The 22,320-nt window shown below is 37.3% G+C and overlaps 1 protein-coding gene across 2 annotated transcripts in view; it reads left to right on the forward strand.

The window, feature by feature from the left end:
- Positions 1–22,320, forward strand: part of Kif5b (kinesin family member 5B) — a 50,923-nt gene that overhangs the window by 13,587 nt on the left and 15,016 nt on the right. For both annotated transcript variants that reach the window (XM_063253736.1, XM_063253737.1), the window contains exons 3-15: positions 1,714–1,787; positions 2,603–2,707; positions 5,412–5,460; positions 7,217–7,272; positions 7,361–7,448; positions 7,625–7,749; positions 9,237–9,341; positions 9,554–9,699; positions 10,286–10,434; positions 11,537–11,730; positions 13,193–13,261; positions 14,883–15,089; positions 17,284–17,427. In XM_063253736.1, coding sequence (XP_063109806.1) covers positions 1,714–1,787; positions 2,603–2,707; positions 5,412–5,460; positions 7,217–7,272; positions 7,361–7,448; positions 7,625–7,749; positions 9,237–9,341; positions 9,554–9,699; positions 10,286–10,434; positions 11,537–11,730; positions 13,193–13,261; positions 14,883–15,089; positions 17,284–17,427 — 1,511 coding nt within the window. The remainder of the gene's footprint in view (positions 1–1,713; positions 1,788–2,602; positions 2,708–5,411; positions 5,461–7,216; positions 7,273–7,360; positions 7,449–7,624; positions 7,750–9,236; positions 9,342–9,553; positions 9,700–10,285; positions 10,435–11,536; positions 11,731–13,192; positions 13,262–14,882; positions 15,090–17,283; positions 17,428–22,320) is intronic.

Below are 22,320 nucleotides of genomic sequence, written 5' to 3' on the forward strand. Positions count from 1 at the left end.
CAGGCCTGTAGTCTTAAAGGAAAGAGCAGGAAGGAGAACAGAAGGATCTTCTGGGTAGAGCACTGAGGCCTGGCCTTCAGCCCACGTACCGTGGGAGAAGAGTGTACTGCATGGGTGGCAGGAGCACTCATGCATTTGTGGTCTGACTTCAGGTTGAACCATGTGAAAATGTCAGATTTGACAACTTCGAGAAAACTAGCAATGTAAGGAGGGGGTGGGTGGTGGACGGTTGGAGCTGAAAATAAACAAGAGCTACTGTCAAAATACCCCATTTTCTCTGTTTACTGATGTGGTTTTTCTAGGATTTTCAAGCATTATTGTATGTTTGAAAAGATACATACCTAAGATATCTACATTTCATTATGTTGAGGTTTTATCTAAAAGGGAAAATGCAAAATACCAAATTTGAGTTAGTGATACCTGCATAGTGAAGTGTTTAGGTACTAAAGTGTATACTAATGCCTGCAGTTTACTCTGAAATGCATTTTTAAAAACAGGCAGGCAGAAAAATGGATAGATAACGTGATGGATGCAAACATTAAACTAATAGAGCATCTTGTGTTAAATTTTTACAATAAAATACTTGAATCAAAATCATTATAGAAAACAAAGTGAGGAGTAGATTTAAAAGTGATTACTGTTGGCCCTCAGAGGCCACAGATCTGCTTTAGTTCGAAAGTGTTCAAAGAAGTGCATACCTGTAATCCAAGCACTTTGAAAGGCTGAGGCAGGAAGGTTGCAAATTCAGGCCAAGCCTGAGTAATTTAGTGATTCAGTAACACCCATTTCAGAATTACACGGAGGGCAGAGAGGAGGTTAGGGATGTCGGTTGTGTGACAATCCTGGTTTAATCCCCAGTACTACAAAAACAAGAAAAACTAAAAAAAGTTGTATGTGTACTAAACATAGATCTGCTTTTTCTCCTCATTATTCCCTAAATGATAAATACATTATTTATTTGTATGGCACTTGCTCTATGATGATAGGCATTACAAAAAATATAAAGATGGTTTATGGGAGGATGTGGATAGAGAAAAGTTACATACAAAAATTTCCATTTTAGGGGCTGGGGATTTAGCTCAGTAGGCAGTCATGAGTTCGATCTCCGTACCGATAAAAAGGAAAAAGACGAAAAAAAAATCCATTTTATGTTAACATACCCGAGCATGTGATTTTTTTTTTTTTGTGGTACCAGGGATTGAATTTGTAACCTTGCACTTGCTGAGCAGGTGCTTATGCCGCTAAGCTAAATCTCCAGCCCTTATCTGTGAATTTTGAGAGCTGTCAGGGGTCCTGCAACCACTCCCTCTTGTATCCTGAAGGATGACTTTGTTTCTAGTTGATAAATGATACTGCTGCAGTGGTACTTGGCTATCTAAAAATCACTTTATTAGTTCTGCCCCCCCCACACACACACAAAGCAGAACCTAGATCTTGTATAGCAGATGGTTGGTCAATATTTCAGTGTTGCGTTTTCCATGCTCTGTTTAATCACATGAAGCTTTCCGTTCCGCTTGAAGTTTCACATATTACATGAATACCCTTACTAGCCTTGCAGTCCTCTCATGTGATACAGTTTCAAAGAGGCTTGTGTTTGTGAAATTTTTAGAGTGATTAATACCTCGGTAAGGTTAATCATGACATTTTCCTGGAAAATTCTTGAGTAACATATGAATCTTGTTTAAGGAGAACATTCCTCTTATTTTCTCATAGATGTACTTGAAGGATACAATGGAACAATATTTGCATATGGACAAACATCCTCTGGGAAGACACACACGATGGAGGTAATGTTTTATAATCTGTCATTGGATGTAGTTGCAGTGTAGACTAGACTTGCAATATTAGAGATAATATTCTGCTATGGTGTAAGCACCTGTATTTGCTCCTTCTCATACGTATAATATACAAATAGTGTTTGAGATTATATGTGAGATTATATGTGACTTTGTCTTACTGGTTAGCATAATCACAAAATAGTGAACATTTTAGAATATTTTCATCATCCTATTATACAGGAAAATTTGGATTCTTATGTATTGTGTGCTCTGTTCAGGGCAGTTAATGTTTTCCTCCTCTCTTGGTCTCTCCCCACTTGAAATCCTCTCTCCTCTGTTAAGAGCGCCACCACAGTTATAAGTGCCGCCGTTAACAGTGATCTATTCTAACTCTGCTTCCAGAAAACAGCCACTTGTGCACTGCTGCCATTTACCTGAGCTTTCTATATAAAGTGCAGTGTAACATTTTGGTAAAATGTCTGCTGCTCATTTTTATTAAGAAGTAGAGAAAGAAAACATTCCTAGCATTTGCATACATTTAATTAAAAATGGAATGATGCACGTTTATGTAGGAAGAAACTAAAATCTTTTCAAATATGTTCATTTTACAAGGAAGGATAATACAAATCCTAGTAATCAAGAGCTGAGATAAGTTGGTAAATCAGATAATTGATGTACATTATTAAGAGGTGATAATTGAATTGGGTTATATTAGACATTTGTAGAATTACTTCTAATAATAACAGTTTCTGTCCTCTATTCATTTTTAGTTCATTTTATAATACAAGAAGTCTAGTTTTGTTTTTTTTTTTTTTCCTGTGTAGGGTAAACTCCATGATCCAGAAGGCATGGGAATTATCCCAAGAATTGTGCAAGATATTTTTAATTATATTTACTCCATGGATGAAAATTTGGAATTTCATATTAAGGTAAATTCCTTGGGAAAAGAATATTTTATTGTATACTTAATAATTTTTTCCCTAAAGTATAGTAATGCTATTTGCTTTTTATTTAAGTAATTTTTTAAGATATTATTTTATGGACAAATGGCAATCAAAAGACCTTTAGGGTTATTGATCTTGATTGTTTTCCATGTGCCACTAGACAACTTAAAGTTACGGTAATGCTGAGTGCAGTGGCTTATGCCTGTAATCCCAGCACTTGGGAGGCTGAGGCAGGAGGATCGTTGCAAGTTTGAGACCAACCTGGGCTACAAAGTGAGCCCAAGGCCAGCCTGAAGTGCATAGTGAGACCCTGTCTCAAAAAGACAGTGATTAAAAGATGAATATAGAGATTAGAAGAAAATGATAAAAGCAAAACAGTAGTGACAATATAGGATTTCAAAACAAGCTGATAAGAAATTAACAGTAGTCACTATATTACATATTGGTATCCTCAGAATAGTTGCTCACATTGCAAGATACAGGCATGCAAAACAGATAAAGAATAAAAGCAATCAGTTTCTTTGAACTAATAGGATCAATAATACAATTATCTTCGCTATCTTATGTATGTGTATGTGTGTATATATTTTTCCCCCTTTTCTCTTTCCCCATCTCAGTTGTTCTTTCCTTTTGAGTAGTTTTATTCCTTTTTGCAATATCTGTGATACCTTTTGAACCTTTTTAATCTTAGTTTTTTACATAAGGGAGACAGTAAGGTGTTTACAGATGAAAATCTGATTTATTTCACTTAAGAGTGTGGTCTCTAGGGCCATCCATTTAGCTACAAAAGCTTTGAGTTTATTCTTCTTTATAGCTGAGTAGTACTCTATTGTATAAAAATACCACATCTTTTTTATTCATTCCTCAGTCGATGTGCAGTTGGGTTGTTTCTAAGATTTAGCTTTTACAAATTGTGCTACTGTAAACATAGGTGCACATATATCACTGTGGTATTTTTAATTCTTTTGGGAAAATAACCCAGAAGAGGACTAGCTGGATTGAATGGAACCTCTAGTCCTAGTTTTTTGAGGAATCTTCACACTAATTTCCACAGTGGTTTCACCAGTCTGTACGCCAACCAATAATGGAAAGGTTCCTTTTTCCCTACAGCCCTACCAGCTTTTGTTATGCGCTGATTTCTTGACATTGGCCATTTCTGGAATGAGATGGAATTTCATTGTGGTTCTAATTTGCATTTCTCGAATGACCAATGATGTTGAACATGTTTTCATATATTTATTTGCCATTTGTATTTCTTCATCTGAGAAGTGTATATTCATCTCAGATGCCCTTTTTTTTGGATTGAGTCTTTGAATTTTGGGGGCCTGATTTTATGTTTTAGATAGTCTTTTGTCTGAGGGACAGTTGGCTAAGTTTTTTTCCCAGGATTTGTTAAATGTTCCCTGCCTTGCCTTTGTTGCCCAGAATTGCCTTTGCTATTTTAAGTCTCTTCTGGTTCCAGATGAATTTTAGGAATGAGTTCTCTAAATCTATGAGGTATGCTAATGGTATTTTGATTGGAATTGCATTAAGTCTGTATAACAATTTTGGGAGAATGGCCGTTTTCACAATTTGTTCTTCCTATCCATGAACAAGGAATGCCTTTCCATTTTCTGAAATCCTGTTGATTTATTTATTCAGAGTACTGTAATTTTCAATGAATAGATCTTTACTTTGTTAGATTGATTCCTAAATATTCCATTTTTTTGATGCTATTGTGAAGGGTACGGTTTCCCTTCTTTCCCATATTTCTCTTTGTTGTTAGTGTAGAGGAATGCTATTGATTTTTGAGTGCTGACTTTGTATCCAACTACATTACTGAATTAGTTATTAGATCTAGAATTCTTTCTGTGGAGTTTTTGGGGCCATCTATGTAGCATATCATGTCATCTGCAAATAATGATAATTGAACTTCTTCCTTTCCTATCCTTATTCCTTTTATTTCTGTCTCTTGTCTATTGCTCTGGCTAATGTGTCCAGAACTACATTGAATAGGAGTGATAATAATGGACATCCTTGTCTTATTCTTGATTTTAGATTGAAAGTTTCAGTTTTTGTCCATTTAGTAAGATGTTGGCTGTGAGTTTATCCTAAATGGCTTTATCAGGTTGAGGTAATGTAATAACTTACTTAAAGTTACAGTAAAGATCCAGTTTACAAATGAGTTCTTTTCTGGGAGAACATCCTTTATCAAGTACCTTTTTAAGTCTGACAAAATGAATCTTCTGTGGTTTGTTCAAATCTAGGTCCATTTATCTGTAAAAGTTCATAACTCAAACGTGTTAAGTCAGGGACTTATGGTATTAAAGTCTGTCCTTAGCTGCCTTCCCTGTAAAAGTTTGTTTTAATATGGAACTCCTATTACTGTTAAGTAATTTAACTCATTTTAGATGAAGATACGAAATTGTTCTTGATTTTAGTTACTTTGACAATTTAGCTCATTTGTGCTTCCTATTAAAATGTGAGCTATGCCTAATTTATCTGTGATTCTTTCCAGGTAGTCTAGACCAGTGGTGGCCAGCCTATAGCACGAGTGCTGCAGTGGGCTGTTTTGTGTCTTTGAAAGCTCTACAGTGTTCACCTTCACTGGTCTAGATAGCACCTGGCACTTAGACTTCATGCAACGTGTAATGAGTAAGCCTTATCATTTCAGTGAGTTGATCCTTTTTCCTTTTGTTGTGTTCTTTAGGTTTCATATTTTGAAATATATTTGGATAAGATAAGGGACCTGTTAGATGGTAAGTTAAATCTTGTGCTTTAAAGTTTTTGTTTTGTTTTTTTGAGTCAGAAATTCTAGGTCTGTAGCCCAGACTGCTCTCAAACTCACCTCAGCCTCCCAAGTGATGGGATTACAGACCTGTGCCACCATGTCTTTGATCTTTTAAAAATAATGTTTCTTTTTTTAGTAGTAGAAGTGAGACCCTTTTTTTTTTTTTAGTAATATATATGCAGTTGACTTAGATGATAAGAAATAGGCATTTAAATCTTTTTCTTTTGAAGCTTTAGTTGAACACCTTTATTTTATTGGTATTAGCAATACAGAATAATGATTTCATTTTAGTGTATTGTATGCAGATAACACATTTTGATTTTCACCATTCATTGCCTTTCCTTTCTCTTTTCTCCACCCCCTTTTTTATCTCTAATTCTACTTTCCTGTTGGCTCTCCCCTTAGATTTTTCATATAAGAAAAAACATGCCATATTTTAAGTATGGCTTATTTTGCTTAACGTGGTGGTCTCCAATTCCATCCATTTTCCTGGAAATGATAGTTTTATTCCTTATGGTCATATAATATTCCATTATGCATATATACCCATACTGCATCTATATCCATCCATTATGTTGATGGACTTCCGCTATTTCCACAGCTTAGCTATTACTGTGCCACAATTGCTGTGAACATGCAAGGATTACTCTACAATGCTGTCTTTAATAATTTTGAGAATATGCTGAAGAGTACTTTAGCTGGATCAAATGGTGTCTGCGTTTGTAGTGCACTGTGAAGACTAAAATCCATGATTGGCCCAGATGATTTGTGTAGTCTCGTTTACATTCCCACCAGTTTTTTATCCCTGCATCCTCAGTAACATTTATTGTTTGCTGTATTTTTGATAGCCATCCTTACTGGGGTGAGAATGTACTTTTGATTTATATTTATTTCTCTAATGGCTAAAAACGTAGAATTTTTTTTTATATATTCGTTAGCCATTGTGTTTTTGCTGAGATCTGTCTACTTGGTTTGCCCATGTGTTGACTTTTTTTTTGGTGTTAATATTTTTGAATTCTTTGTATGTTCTAACTATTATTCCTTTATTGGAAGAGTAACTGCCAAAGATTTTCTCTGTTGACTTTTTTCCTTTGTTGTTACTTCCTTTGCTATTAGAGTGCTACTCAGGAAGCTTGCGCCTGTGCCTAAGGCTTCAACTGTTTTCCCGTAGTGGTTAGATACATAGAATAACTTGTTTAAAAGATATATTTATAGCTACTTCTTAAGCAATAATTAGAGCGCTAAAACTTAGGATTTAGAGAACCTTATTCCATGTTCTACTCAGATATACTGTTTTAGGGTAAACCAGTGAGCCATAGGATAATATATGTTGATGTTTTTATTTATAAAATATGGCTGGTTGTAGTGGTACAAACTTGTAATCCCAGCATTCAGGAGGCTGAGCCAGGAGGATCACTGCAAGTTCAAGGCCAGCTTGGGTAATATAGTGAGTTTAAAGCCAGCCTGAACTGCCTAGTGAAACGCTGTCTCTAAAAGAAAGAAAAGAAAGGCGGTAGAAATTTGAGTGGCTCTAAAATTCTATATTGCTACATTGGCTTTTATTTAAATCTGTGTTTATAAGGTCTTGCTTTAATAGCAGTATTCTCATATCTTTTAAAAGTTGAGTGTTGTTTAGCTGCTAGGATGAACCTATCAATTATATTATTTTACAGCTAGTGTTACAAGTTTAGAGTTTGCTAGTAGTATGTGTTTTTCTTTTTCAGTTTCAAAGACCAACCTTTCAGTTCACGAAGATAAAAACCGAGTTCCCTATGTAAAGGTACGTACAAAATAATGGAATGATTATTTGGAAAGCCTTCTTAGTTTTAGAAGGATACTTTCAAACTTTTAAAATAATTATTTCATAGGGGTGCACGGAACGTTTTGTATGTAGTCCAGATGAAGTAATGGACACCATAGATGAAGGAAAATCCAACAGACATGTAGCAGTTACAAGTAAGTAGTGTGTTTATTGACATTAGTTAGGGTATGGATCAGTCTTGTATTCTGGAAAAGATGAGAATAACTTGTTTTCTGTATCTGAGTAATTGCAAGACTTAACATAAAATGATGCTGTAGTGAAATTGTGAGGAGAAACTATGCTAATAGTTATTTGTGTAATATCATTGCAGATATGAATGAACATAGCTCGAGGAGTCACAGTATATTTCTCATTAATGTAAAACAAGAAAACACACAAACAGAACAGAAGTTGAGTGGAAAACTTTATCTGGTTGATTTAGCTGGTAGTGAAAAGGTAAGTATTCATTCGGGTAAATACTTAGGCATGCTTTTAAACTTCACCTTGAAGTGCAACTTGACAGAGTATATTTTGTTGTATCTTAAAAATTTGGAAAATTTGATTTGGTAATTTGAGAATTTTACTCTGATACCAGTGCTTTATGCTTATGTGTTCTGTATTACTGTCATTGACCATACTGTTCAGTAGGTACTGCCTTTGTCTTACTAAGAACTTGTTCAGAGAATGTCGTAAGTTACCTTAAATCTTCTTACCTGATTTTTGGTACCTGTTTTATACATACTGTACTGATGATTAAAAGTAGTAAGTGCCTTAGTTCTTCCTGTCTTGGTTGTACAGTTGCTCTTCAGTACCCATGGAGCATTATCCTCAGCACCATTCCTTCCCCTCACTGCAAATACTGCAATCCCTGGGTGCTGAAGTCCTTTGTGTAAACCGCGCAGTGTTTGCATGTAACCTATGCATATTTTCCTGTATGTGTTCAGTCATCTCTCAGTTACATATTTACCCCTAGCACAACATGAATACTATGTAACTAGATGTTTTATTTTCTTGTTTAGGGAATAATGGCAACAAAAAAAGTGTACATGTTTAGTACAGAGGCAGTCTTTTGGGGGGATATTTTCCATTCTTTGTTAGCTGAATCTGTGGATATTGTCAGTTGTACTTATTTTTGTTTATCTTATTGACAGGCCTGTATGGTATACTTCTAGTTTACATTAAAATTGAAAAAGTTTAAATGACTTAATACGAATTTCTGTGACCATTGTGGCTATTCTTCTAATGTACTGTCTTGTAATTAGAATGATGTGTCTTATTCTTTTCTATTCAAGTGTTTTGTTTTTTGAGACAAGGTCTCACTATATAGGCTGGCTTTGAACTCACTGTATAGCCCAGGCCCACCTCGAACTTGTAGCGATCCACGTACCTGAGCCTTCTGAGTGCTAGGACTATAGGCATGTGCCACCACACCCAGCTCTTCTACTTAAGTCTCATTCATATCTTTTGTAATGAAAGCATTCTGAGAAACCATTTTTTACCCAATATTGCTTATTATTCTAATTTATGTATAAGATAGGTAGACATTTTATGTTTTTTGAAAAGCAGATTTGCTCATGTAGTATTAGTCTTTTTTAATATCAACATTACACTTAGAGAATTTAACTCTTTCAGTGTAACAAAAGATTAACCGATTAATCAGTTGGTGGAGGTTGGGTGTTTTCAGGAGCAGAAACTAAATGGAAGACTTGATATTTCTTTAATTGTACTCTTAATTCAATAGCTGTGTGACCAAGTTCTTAGAGTCATTACTCAGGGAATTTATTGGTACCTTAGAGTAAAGGCTCGACCATAATGTTATGAAGCTTTTCATGTTCTCCTCTCCCTGCTGGTTATTGATGACCTCTATAAATTTCTTAGGAAATTCAACGAAGATCACTTGAAACTTTTAATTTTCTTTCTTTATTTCGGAATCTTATATATAGGTTAGTAAAACTGGAGCTGAAGGTGCCGTGCTGGATGAAGCTAAGAACATCAACAAGTCACTTTCTGCTCTTGGAAATGTCATTTCTGCTTTGGCTGAGGGTAGTGTGAGTATTGTGTCTTCGTGTTTCCATTATTTTTAGGGATTAATTGAAATATAGATGCGTAATATAGTGTGAGTGAAAAAAGTGTTAGTCGTTAGTATGTATATTTGATAGACATCTTAAACAGTTCAAATAAGTGAAATAACGGATTATTTATATTAGTTTATTTTGTGTACAGAAACCCATTGATGAATGTTTTCTGTCTTTGTATGTAGACATACGTTCCATATCGAGATAGCAAAATGACAAGAATTCTTCAAGACTCACTAGGTGGGAACTGTAGAACCACTATTGTAATTTGCTGTTCTCCATCATCATATAATGAGTCTGAAACAAAATCTACACTCCTGTTTGGTCAAAGGTTTGTTTTTCAGAATTACAAAATTTAGTAAATTTGGTTTTGTTTGTTAAATTTATTAGCAACAGGTAGCTACTGTTCAAATCAGTTCATATTATTAGTGTACTGGACACTTAAGAAACACAAATAATACAAGTTAGGTCTGTTTTTTAGGCCACTTCGGTTTGAGGTAAGTTTCATCACACACATAAAAGTCAAATATTAACTTTGATTAAATTCATGAAAGAAACTTATAGTTCAGTAATGAGAATAAAAATATAAAGCTTTGTTAGGTCAGTTAACAGAGTTGGCAGATTGAATAATCTGTATGAGATGTTTAAGACAATCAGTGATGATACCCTTGGCATTGACGTTGCTTAGTTCAGCCTTTCATATGAATTGAAAAAAATATATCCTTGTTTCCCTCTACCAGTGAATTTTTAAACTATGTATAGATTGGGAAGAGGGCTCATTAGCTTACAAATGAAAAGTTGGCTTACAAATCCAGTGTAGCTGGGTTGTGAATGAACATTGCGCCTCATAGCTTTAGTACTCAGTCTGAGAACTAGAGGCTAACTAGACCCCTGTTCCCCCTCCAATTGTCTTTTAGGGCCAAAACGATTAAGAATACAGTTTGTGTCAATGTAGAGTTAACTGCAGAACAGTGGAAAAAGAAGTATGAAAAAGAGAAAGAAAAGAATAAGACCCTGCGGAACACCATTCAGTGGCTTGAAAACGAACTCAATCGGTGGCGGAATGGTAATAATAACTTCAAAATTTGACATCTTACATTTGTTGACTAGAGATTTAGAATTATTTACAAACTTGAGGTTTTGGTACAAACATAAGTAAAAATAATAAAACATGACAATTTCAGTTTTTGTTTTTAAAGAATTTAGGGGTTTTCAAATACAGTCTTTTACATTGATTTTTTATTTTATCTGAAATAAGTAAAACAATAGGACAGGGTGCCAAGATAAAGGTGGAAACAACAAAATGCTAAGATTTGGTGACTGGATTTCAAAGACTGAGGGAGGATCAAAGGTAATTCCAAGGACTCAGATCCCTGGACAAAGCAGATGAGACAGTTGATAGGAGCTGCTGAAGTGAAGTAAAAAGAGGACAAAGCAAGATGATTGAGTGGGACTCTTGGCAGTCCTCACCTGCAAAACTTCAGATAGTTCTGTTCACCCACAGAAACACCTTCTTGAGAGCTAAGAAGCCAGTGCCCATTTGTGGCCCAGTAACATGAAAAGACTTAGTGCAGAGAGTGGGAAGGACAGTTTATTACCTGTGTCACCTGTCCCCTTCCCCAGCAAGCCGTGTAGAGGGAAAGATCAGTGAGCTAACACTTGCCGTAGACCCTGACTCTAGCCTGCCACAGGAAAACCCAGCACTGGGAAGCGGTTTAGGCCTGTAGAGTGCACTGTATCTCCAGCATCAGCAGCTTCAGGCTCCAGAGAGCCCTCACCAACATACAGGCCTCCCAGACCCCGAGCATTTGACTTGCCTGTCCTATCTCAGTGGCCATGTACCTCATGGCCATTCCCGGTGGTCTGACTAGAATTTGCATGTGGGCTGACTTGTAGAAGGACTTCCAGGTAGCTACTTCACATTTGCAGGCATCACAGCATAGGTATAGGGATCAGGTACATTCAGGGAAAAAAGCAGTTCCTGGAGCTCAGTCTCCAGTACTGTCGGAAAATGAAATAGGGCACGTGAATAACAGAACTAAGCAAAGCAGGAGAAGGCATCTGATCGTGGCATTATTTCAAAACAGTACAGAGGAGACAAGATGAAATGGAATGAATCAAATCTGTTGTTGCCATGTCGATTTTTAGTAACTGTGTGTCTGTTGTAGGGGAGACAGTGCCTGTTGATGAGCAGTTTGACAAAGAGAAAGCCAATTTGGAAGCTTTCACAGTAGATAAGGATATTACTATTACCAATGACAAGCCAGCAGCCACAATTGGAGTTACTGGAAGCTTCACAGATGCAGAAAGAAGAAAGTGTGAAGAAGAAATTGCTAAATTGTATAAACAACTTGATGATAAGGTGTGTTATTTCTTATTAGGTCTGTTTTGTTTTAGAATATTATTGATATGAATATTTTTTCTTTTCCAAATTTTAGTAGTAGAGTGTAGCTACATTTATGTCCTTTCATTTCTTTTAACAGAAAATTCGTATTAACAGAATATAAAATCACAATTTTAGCTCCATGTAGAAACTATATGAAAGCATATTTTTCTCCACCCTCTGTGATGGTGGAGGTGTTGTGGGTCAGTGTACTGGGGATTTTGACCCCAGGGCCTTTGAACTGAGGTAATTCCCAATCCTTTTATTGAGAACCCTTTTAAGTTGCCTGGGTTGAACTTGAACTTGAAATCCTCCTGCCTTAGCTTCCCAGAGTACTGAGCTAACAGGTGTGTGCCAGTGTGCTTGGCTTTTCAGGCTTTTTTTTTTAAGCTAAAAAAAAAAATTTCTAAGGATAGTTTGGCCTTGGGTTATTGGAAAGTGTTAATAAAGTAACCACTAGCCAGGCATGGTGGCTCACGCCTGTAATCCCAGCACTCGGGAGGCTGAGGCAGGAGGATCGTTGCAAGTTCAAGACCAGCCTGGGCTACAAAGTGAACTCAAGGCCAGCCTGAACTGCATAGAGACCCTGTCTCAAAAAGACAAAAAAAAAAAAAAAAAAGTGACCACTTAGAATCAGGAATCTAAGGATTCTCAAAAGATCATAGAAGAGCTGAATGGAAACAATCATTTTCTGCTTTTCTGAAATTAGGGATGTGAAGTTGAAAAATCAGTTTGAATAGGAGTAAGAGCAGGATAGAGCACAGGAAAATGTTGTAAGTTTTTTTATAGTGTATTTTAAGCAGAGATAGAGCTTCAAAGTGGCTACTCAACTATTTTCTATAATAGCTTTAAACATTCTTTCAGCATTTAAAGTATGAGGTATGATTTAAAGAATACGTTGAAAAATAAAAAATACATTGCATGTTTAAATCTTTTAAAAATTTTTACTATAGTAAGAGACACCTGAAGTGACTCCCCCTTGCTTTAAGCACACTTATCCCATTGTTCTTGGCAGCGTCTTTTACTGTAATAAAGTTCTAAAATTTAAACATTGAGAGTATTTTTGATCACTTCTTGTACCTATTAGAGCTGCCTTCAGTGGCAAACACCAGTAGCCCATCTGCTTAGGTTGATGTAGGAGGATCATACACAGCAGGTCCTTATCTAAGATATAATAGGATTTAATGAGTGGCTTTCATAAATACAGAGTTTTTCCTTACTGTATGATAAATATATTCCTGTTATTGATCATTGAAAGAAATCATTAGTTTCAAACTCTTGCTTCAGATTGAAATAAGCCATTTGAGTTGGAGAGACAAGTTTAGGGAAATAGTAGTGTAAAACTTTGTATTGGGAAACAGAACCAGGTTGTGAGCTACTTTGTTAACTGGATGTTCGTTTGATTGTTTGTTTGTTAAACTGGATGCTTTTAACGTTCCAGGATGAAGAAATTAACCAGCAGAGCCAACTGGTGGAGAAACTGAAGACACAAATGTTGGATCAAGAGGAGGTAAGATGAAGACTTTTCATGATGTATTCAGAAAAGTTTCGTGGTTTGTCATTTAAATACAAAGACAAAAGAATTTACACAGATCAATATATTGAAGAGTATGGTTTTAAATTGTTGAGTGTCCATGCTTCGTTTTATATATTCTGTAGGACCAGTACCATTTGATCAGTCATTAAAACAAAGATTGACTTTCATGTAGGGTCTTATTCTTCTTTTTAAATTCATCTTTCCTCTAACCCTGCAAGAGAGATCTGGTAAAAGGCATTCTTTCCTGTAACACACATCTCCTGGGTTCCTAAGCCGTCTTCTACTTTATTTATCTAAAATACAGTATTGTTTATCATCTTACATTCTCCCTCAATGAAAAGTATTTGTACACAAATGTGAGAGAATATGTCTGTGTAACAGTGTTTTAAGACAAATACTGGGTTTCTGAATCCTATTGACTTTGTCTTTTAATAGTTGTATAATTTTGGGTAGCTCTCCGTGGAATGAGAACATCATGTAAATAAAATCCATTTTTATTCCTTTATCATACCTACCCCTGTGCAGTCTGTCCATTTTTGCCATCTTTCGTCTTAGTTCTTCCACATTATTTTGTCTTCCTGCACCTAGTTTGGGCCCTCGTTTTGTCTCACCCAGGCAGAAAGTAAATAAGTTAAAAGATGGTTCTTGTACGAGTTTCTCCGGGGATGAGAGATTGAACAACTTGGGTAGGAAAATTCACCCACCGTCAGTGAAATTAATCCGAGTGTTCATCCTCTACAGTATTGTTCTTGCTCTGTGCATTGTAGAACATCCAGCACCCCGATGATCCCCATTATTAACACTCCCACAGGGGTGGGGATGTAGCATAGTAGGAAGGAACTTAAACCTAGTATGCCCAAAGCCCTAGAAGTCCTACAGCCCCCAGAAACCCCACACATGCACATTTGCACGTGGCCCTCCTGAGGAGCCAGTGAGCTGCTGGTGGCAGTAGCCATCTGCTTAGTCTCCTGTCTGTCCCTCACGTAGATGTGTGCCAGTGAGCTGCTGGTGGCAGTAGCCATCTGCTTAGTCTCCTGTCTGTCCCTCACGTAGATGTGTGCTGGGTACTGCGTTTTCTAAAGCGTAACATGGATGCCCCTCTTGTCCAGAGAAAACCTAAACTTCTAACCAAGTCCTCTAATGTCGTTTATTTCTGTAGACACTACTGATGAGTCTGGATTTCCTTTTTCTTCTGTTAATTGCCACACAACTATAATTTGCCTATCAGAGCCAGATTTTCTGAGTCCCCTCCAGAAATAGCCCCTTTCTTATATTACGAAACACTTTATCTGTCCTGTTTCTCATTTTTGGCTTTTATTTCATCTTGTACTGCACATTTATGTACCTGCCTTCATTTTTCCTAGATTCCTCAAAGGCAAAGTCTTGATTTTATTTATTTCTTGTCTGCCATGGTGGTTGACGTCAAGCCTCCAACATAGTAAACATTCAGTAAATCTGTTGAGTTAATAAATGTTGGCACACCTAGTAGCGTCCACACTTCACTTTCCTGTTATCAAGTGATGAAGGAAATAAATTTTTCTTTTTAAAACTATATAGTTTTGGTGAAAATAGGTATTTTACTCTTTCTTAATAGCTTTTGGCATCTACTAGAAGGGATCAAGACAACATGCAAGCTGAACTGAACCGCCTTCAAGCAGAAAACGATGCTTCTAAAGAAGAAGTAAAAGAAGTGTTACAGGCCTTAGAGGAACTTGCTGTCAATTATGATCAGAAGTCTCAGGAAGTTGAAGATAAAACTAAGGAATATGAATTACTTAGTGATGAATTAAATCAGAAATCGGTAGGATATAGTTTTTACTTTTTTTTCTTAACATCTCATTACGAGTAATCTTAATTGAAAAATTATTTAAGTAACTTATTTTTATACAAGCCTGCAATTAATAGCATCTATTCTCAAGGGACTTGTCCCAACCTTAGTTCCTCCTATCTATGAGGTCTATAGAAATAGAGATACTTTTTGGTACCTGACAGGTCTATTAATAAGTTATTTAAGTGATATTTTAAAAGATGTTGGCTCTTTCTGTTACTACTCTTAATGTTAAAAGGAAAACAAAAACTCCCCAGTTCATTATAACTATTAGATAACTCAAACTGCAAATTAAGAAACATATGCATGAAAATGAAGAAAATGCTATTTAAATGAATTTTTGGAGTAGTCATAAGGACATTCAGTATAGTTTGATACAATTTAAGTTTTGTTCACTGTTGCCTTCCCACACCTGGACTAGTTGCCTTCACCTCAGAGTATAGTAGAATCTTCCTTGGTTCTCTAGTAGCTGGAAAGTTTCGTGGGCTGTTGTAATAGGGTAGTGATTTCCAACTTCTGAAATCATACTAGCAATAGTATGTTTTGTAGTCAGTGCTAGCTTCTTTTTTCAGAATTCACCAGGTTATACTCAGGATCAGTGCCCATTCCTTAATTTGCTATGTACGTCCATTTATTTAAAGGAAAGCGCTCAATACTACAGAGTAACACTCCTAAAAATTTTTCTGTCCCAGTGAGTTCATTTCCCTTTTTTAATCTCCAGAGTTAGCAATTAATTGGCTTGAAGTTACAATTTAATACCACAGAGCTCTATCTGATTTGTAATATTAGCAAACCTAATTTCTGTTTGATAGCATAACAAGAGTTTCTTAGAACTTAGAACCCTTGTCCGCAGGTTTCGTTCTTTTAAGATACTTGTAATTAGGAGCTGAAATAGTACTCTTTTTCCTATAGGAGTTAGCAACCTCTAGTGTTTAAAATCTTTTTGTACCCTTACACAGTATTATTGTTAGTGAATAGTTAGAGAAAATGTCTAGTAATTTGAACATTTATGATAGTAGCATTTACCCTGTTTTAAAGAGACCTTCAAAGGGACTGGTATCATATGTAGGTTAAATAGGGCAAATATACACTCTCCTAATAATTAAGCCAAATAAGACATAAGCACTTGAAAGTGATAGCATTATCACTAAAACATATTGGTTGAAAAATCAGTGTGTTGCATTAAAAATGGAGTATCTGGTCTGTAATTAAACAGCTTTTGTGTATTATTTTTTATTTTTGGTACTGGGAATTGAACTCAGAACCTCGAGCTTGCCAAGCAGGTGCTTATATCACTGAGCTAAATCCTAGGCCCCACAAAATAGTTTTTAAATGGGTCAAATTGAGTTGGATTTTTTTAAAGTTTGCTATTTGCATCTGATAAACTACCTACTTAAAATTTATAATTATAGTAATTAAATTCAGATAGTAATATTAGTTCATCTTTAACTCTTAGATAATTGCTTGTGTCTTTAGTACCAGTAATAATTATCAAGTGGTTCATTTTAGTGAGAAGTGTATAGAAAGTAGAAGAAGGGATGTTAACCATGTAGAAGTTAGTTTTCTTATTTAGTTTCCAAAGATTAAACTACATACGGTAATAAATGATAGTCATATCTAATTAACTTCAACGTCTCCAATTTTTAGGCAGAAAACCATCCAATCTTTAGAGAATTAGTACAAACTAATTGCTTCTAATGAAATATAATAGGTTTATTTTACATAGTATTTTGAAACTAGCTCAAAATTTCATAGATCATTAAAAAAAATAAAAACCAAAGCTACAGGGGTTGGGGATTTAGCTCAGCAGCATTTGTTGTGCCTGCCTGGGAAGCCTGAGGTTGTGAGTCTATCCCAGGTACCAAAAACCACCCCCGCCCCAAAAAAAAAGACAGCATCTTTTTGTCTGGGCGTAGTAGCACACACCTGTAGTCCCAGCACTTGGGAGACTGACATAGGACGACTGCTGTGAGTTTGAGGCCAGCCTAGGTTTAGGGAGTTGAGGATGAGCCTGAACTACATAACGAGACCCTATCTCAAAAACACACACGTGCAAAAAAAAAGAAAGACTTTTGGGGTAAGGACTAAGTAAAAAACTTGAAATACCTTTGAATATGTGATTTTTCCTTATAAGTTTAACTGTATTTTTTATTTTTGATTCTGCTAGGCAACTTTAGCAAGTATAGATGCTGAGCTTCAGAAACTTAAGGAAATGACCAACCACCAGAAGAAAAGAGCAGCTGAGATGATGGCATCTTTACTGAAAGACCTTGCAGAAATAGGGATTGCAGTAGGAAACAATGATGTAAAGGTAAGTATAGCTTGCTAAGACAACTTGTGCTTGTGCTTAAGTTTAGCACTTAGTTTCAACAGTTATTTCCATACCCCTGTCCTCACAGAAGACACGTGCTAGTGGTATTAAATCCATCTTACGTAGATAAGGCAGGAGGGAGGGAAGAAGGGACACTGGAACAGAATGTTCAGTGAGTACCATTTACTGGACCTCACTTGTGGTTTTCTTTAACTGTGTAAAGATTTCACACTTAGAAATTACATTAATAAAAATTTTAAAAAGTATATTTTAAATAAAAGAAATTAAAACAGTAAAAAAAAAATTATATTAATAAATTGCCTTACATGAAAGTATCTGCTTATAACACAGTGAAGATTGGCTCAGGGAAGAAACTAATACATTGCTTGGCTTCTTGTTGCTTTAAATTTCTAAATGTAAAAGATGAATACAGGTGTAGTGGTATATGTCTAATCCCAGTGAGACAGGAGAGTCACAGTAAGTCCAAGGCCACCCTGAACTGCCCAGCAAGATCCTGTCTGGGAAAAAAAAATGGTAATTAAAGTCTCTAGAGAATTTTAGTACAAACCACTATAGCTTAGAGAATAATATACTGGCCTCTGTATTAGCAGTTACTACAATTTTATCATATTTTTAAAAAAATTTTATTTTATCTATGCCTTTTTCCTGCTCAAATCTTTTGAAGGATACAAATGTTGGTTTTGGTTTTTTTGTATTACTAGGGTTCAAACCCAGGTCCTTTGCACTGAGTACATCTCCAGTCCTTTTTTATTTTGGGACAAGGTGTTGCTAAGTTGCTCAGGCTGGACTTGAACCTGGGATCCTCTTCCCTCAGCTTCCCAAAACGCTGAGATTTTAGGTATTCACCACCATGTCTGGCTAAGTGTGTGTTTTTGCTTTGGTTAGTTTGTTACATTATAGTTGAGTTTTACAATTACGTGGCTTTTCAGGTATACAGTACTATAGTACTACTGTTGCAGTATAGTATAGGATAATTTCACCACCCTAACAAATCCCCTATGCAGCACTTATTCATCCTTACCCTCTGAACTCCTGGCAACCTCTGTTTTTACAATCCCTGCAGTTTTGCAGTTTCCAAAGTGTTATACCGGTATACTTACACAATATAACCTTACAAACTGGCTTTCTTTTAGTAGTGTACTTTTATGACTGTTGTGTATCTTTTCATGGTTTGATAGAGTGTTTCTTTCATATTCTCTTACATAAATGTGCCATAGTTTTTTTGTTCACTTGCAATGGCAAACAGAAACATCAAAATGACACCCAGGATTTGGAGACAGATTTATTTATGTTGACGGGCACTGCAATGGATCATTCCCAAAATATCAGGCCCTGAGGGCTCAGGAAGGGAGGTTTTTATGGAATTGCAAGGGAGAAGTACAGAAGTAGAGTATTTGACTCTCTTTGATTAGTTCTTATAACTAAGAAACTAAATTACACTGGCAGGGTAGGGAGGGGGCATTTTCTATCCCCCCTGCCTTTTTAGTTTCCCCTGCAAGTCTTTGCTGGGCATGTCATCTTTTGAGACAAAGTCCAACTAGAAGCAGTAACTTTGGGCTGTTAGTGGTCCTAGCATGAGCTCTAGCCAAAGTCTCTAAGATTGTTTTATTACAGAGTTATTCCCTAAGTTGTTTTTAGGAAGAGACACAGTTTAGGCCTGTCTGTTCTCTAATGTTACTCTGGCAAAACTGAAGGGTAATCTGATTTAGGAGAGTGTCCGGTATGGCTTGGACACTTATCAAGTCTTGATAAAGTGCTTGGTTGATTGTTCTGTTCTCTTGAGGCAACTGTCTATAGAATTTATAGCAAAAACCATAGCTAGCAAGGGCAGGGGAACAAAGACTGGTATAAGCAGCCTGAAAAGGCACAAAAATTAAGGGGAATAGGTACGGAGCAATCCTGTAAACAGCGTCTTCAGGCTTCAGCCATATGTGGACTGGTCAGCATTCAGAATGGCCAGAGCAGGGCTTTGAGTGCATTGCTTCTTCACAGTGAGCCAGGTCCAGGTAAATTCTCTAGAACTCTGGAATGGTGGATCTAAAGCTGGATTTCTGAAACATGTAGAGGTAATTAGTATGCACCTGGGTTATGTGTGTGAGTTGGAGTGCCAACAGGTATAGCTAATCTCTTAGCTAAACTTTTGTGGAGCTCCTTACAAGCCATTTCTATAGGGTTGTTTCATTTTCTTGACTTCTTAGAGTTTGTGGCCTCTATGCTATATGCAGTTTTTGTTTAGTTATCTCTACTACAAATGCAGACCCCCAGTAATCAAGGATAGTTCATGTCTAAGGGTGATTTTTTTGTAGCAGGACCGTATAAATTTTTATTGCTCTCTCTGCTCTGCTAGGGTATACCTCAGGCCAGCCTGAGTAGATATAAACAAGCACTGAGTCTATCTGTATATCTTTAAGTGAGGGGACGTCAGGGCCAGTGGCACAGATGCTGAAGCCTGAGCTAGCTGCAGGGGTGTGGGTGCCGGCACTGTGGCTTGACCTTGTAGAACAAACAGTAATAGAAGGTCTGGTTCTGATCTTCTAAAAGTACTGGGTAAAGTTTTTCTGGCTGAAGTTGATATTTCAGTAAATCAGATCTCCAAAGGTTCTCAGGAGCACAGATTTGGCATCATTGGTGGCAGCTTTCCAAGCAGTAGCAGAGCTTTGAAAGCCAAAATAACTTACTCCAAGATGACCACAGCTTATCTAGCCTTTTAGACTCCATCCCTAACAAAACTACTTCCTGTCTGTAAACAGGGTATACTCAGCATCTGTCAGAGGGTTTATTTTCCAGTCATGGGTCTGGTGGGCACAACTTGGTGGGCAGGTACATGGCTGGATTAAGTGGTCCACAGTTACTCACAGGAGGTCTAGTACAGCATGTGGCACCTAGACAGTTAGGCCTTGACCTAAAATGAGTTCGTCTATTTTCTTGATCAGAAGGGGACAGTAGCTGCCAGAGTGTGGAGGGGATTCACAGAGCAACCCTTAGCAACTGGATCCAAGTGTTTGCAAAGGTAGAACTGGGTGCTGCCAGGGCCTGAGAGTCTGAGTAACCATCATAGTTTTTGTGAACTCAAGGATCTAGATCCTATTTTCTAAAAACCAGCAGCTCCAAGAAATTTGTGGAATTTCTTTCTTGTAACTAGTTTCTGCCAGATATTACAGCAGAGTCTGTTCCTTTCCAGCAGACAGCTTGGGTGTCATTAACCAGTAATGCAATGATATTTTGTGCTGGGAAACTAGTGAGGTCAGCTGTGCAGGCTTTTCCAAAGAGGATAAACAAGATTTTGAACCTCTGGAAGGTTGAGCCCACGTCAGCTGACTTGAGTACAGCACTGAGGTCTTTCCAGTTAAAGACAAAGAAGAGCTGTCTGACAGGAGCCAACCATAGGCAGAAGAAGGCATTCTTTAGGTCCAGGCAGCTGTACCAGTAGGCTGTGGGTGGCAGAAGACTGAGTCAGTGTATATGGAGGGGAATCATGGTGACAGCATTGGCAGCCTAGAGATTTTGAACTGGCTTTACAGGCGGCAGAGGTATATTTTAGCAGTTTGACAGTCTGTAAACAGTTCTTGATTTGAAGCCTCTGGATGTGTAGCTGAATTCCTGGTTGAGCCTCTTATGGCACGGGGTACTGTTTAATGCAGGGAGGGGTTGCCTTAGAATGGAGTATCACAATCAACATTCTTTTCTTGGGGAACCATTGACAGTAAGCAGGATAGGCTATCTTGGAGCAACCAAATCTGTTGCCAGAGCCTGCCCCCAAATAACAAGAAAGTTCCCAAATCCTTGTGGCAGTTGAGCCAAGTGAGCTGGCCTTTCATCCTGTCTTAGGTCTTAGGAGCAACCCACAAGCAGAGGAAAGCATCTTTCAAATCTAGACATGTAAGCCGGGTGGCATCTATATGTAACAGTCCAAAAAGAGTAAATGGGTTGTGAACCGCAGAGTGCATCAAGGTCTTGGACTGCTTTGTGGCTGGATGCCTGTTTGTGCTTCCTGCCACATGTGTGATAGCAGTGGGGGTTGCAGTGAAGCAGCATGGTTGACAGCCAGGCCCAGAGGCCAGTGTTAGGCTCATACCTCTGGGAGGAGAGTTTTCACAATTTCAGGATTGTAGTTATCTGTCTCAGGCTGATGGAAGAGTTATCTTTCTCTCAGGGAACAGTCAGTTGAAAGGGCATGGTTAAATGAGAGGGAGGCTGACTGACTTGGTGCAAAGGAGATGGTCGCTTCTAACTTGAAGAGCCAGTCTCTTCCCAGAAGCGGTACAGAGACTGGCTTATACAGGAATTCATGTAGTCCTTGTATCAGGCCTCTGGGTAATGGTGTTAACATTTGACATATTGATGGACTTTTTTGCCTGCCCCACCTTGATGTCTTTGAGAAGCACTTGACTGATTTTAGGTTTCTAAGTGGAGCGAATTTGGAAAACACCGTGGCAACTTATTTGTCAGGACTGACAGTTCAGTTTTTCCTCAGTCAAAATGTGGAACTCAGAAGGAAATACTGACAGTCATCTCAGGTAGATGCTAAAAACCATCTAACCAGGATGGGAGGCAGAAAGCGCTGACCGGAGGGCGTCTGTGGCTGCATGCAGCAGTGGTTAGCTGGAATGGAAGTGGAGAGTGTAACTGTAGGTGTTGGCAGTGGCTGATGAGGGTGCCAAGGTAGAATTCTCAGGAAGAATAGTGCTTGTTTTTTCTTTTTTTTTTCCTTTGAGATATGAGGAGTGGTTTGGTTTATTTTTAATTCCATAAAAGCCATTTTTCCTGCAGTCAGGGACTGTGGGTTTTGACTGACTGATTCCATTTCTGATTCCCTATGTGTGTGTGTGTTGTGTGCCCTTGAACAAAGGCACAGCAAGCAAAGGGTGGGTA

The sequence above is a fragment of the Cavia porcellus genome, unplaced genomic scaffold (assembly GCF_034190915.1).
Source record: "Cavia porcellus strain 051 isolate PalLab524CR breed Dunkin Hartley unplaced genomic scaffold, mCavPor4.1 scaffold_7, whole genome shotgun sequence".
In the NCBI taxonomy this organism is placed as follows: domain Eukaryota; kingdom Metazoa; phylum Chordata; class Mammalia; order Rodentia; family Caviidae; genus Cavia; species Cavia porcellus.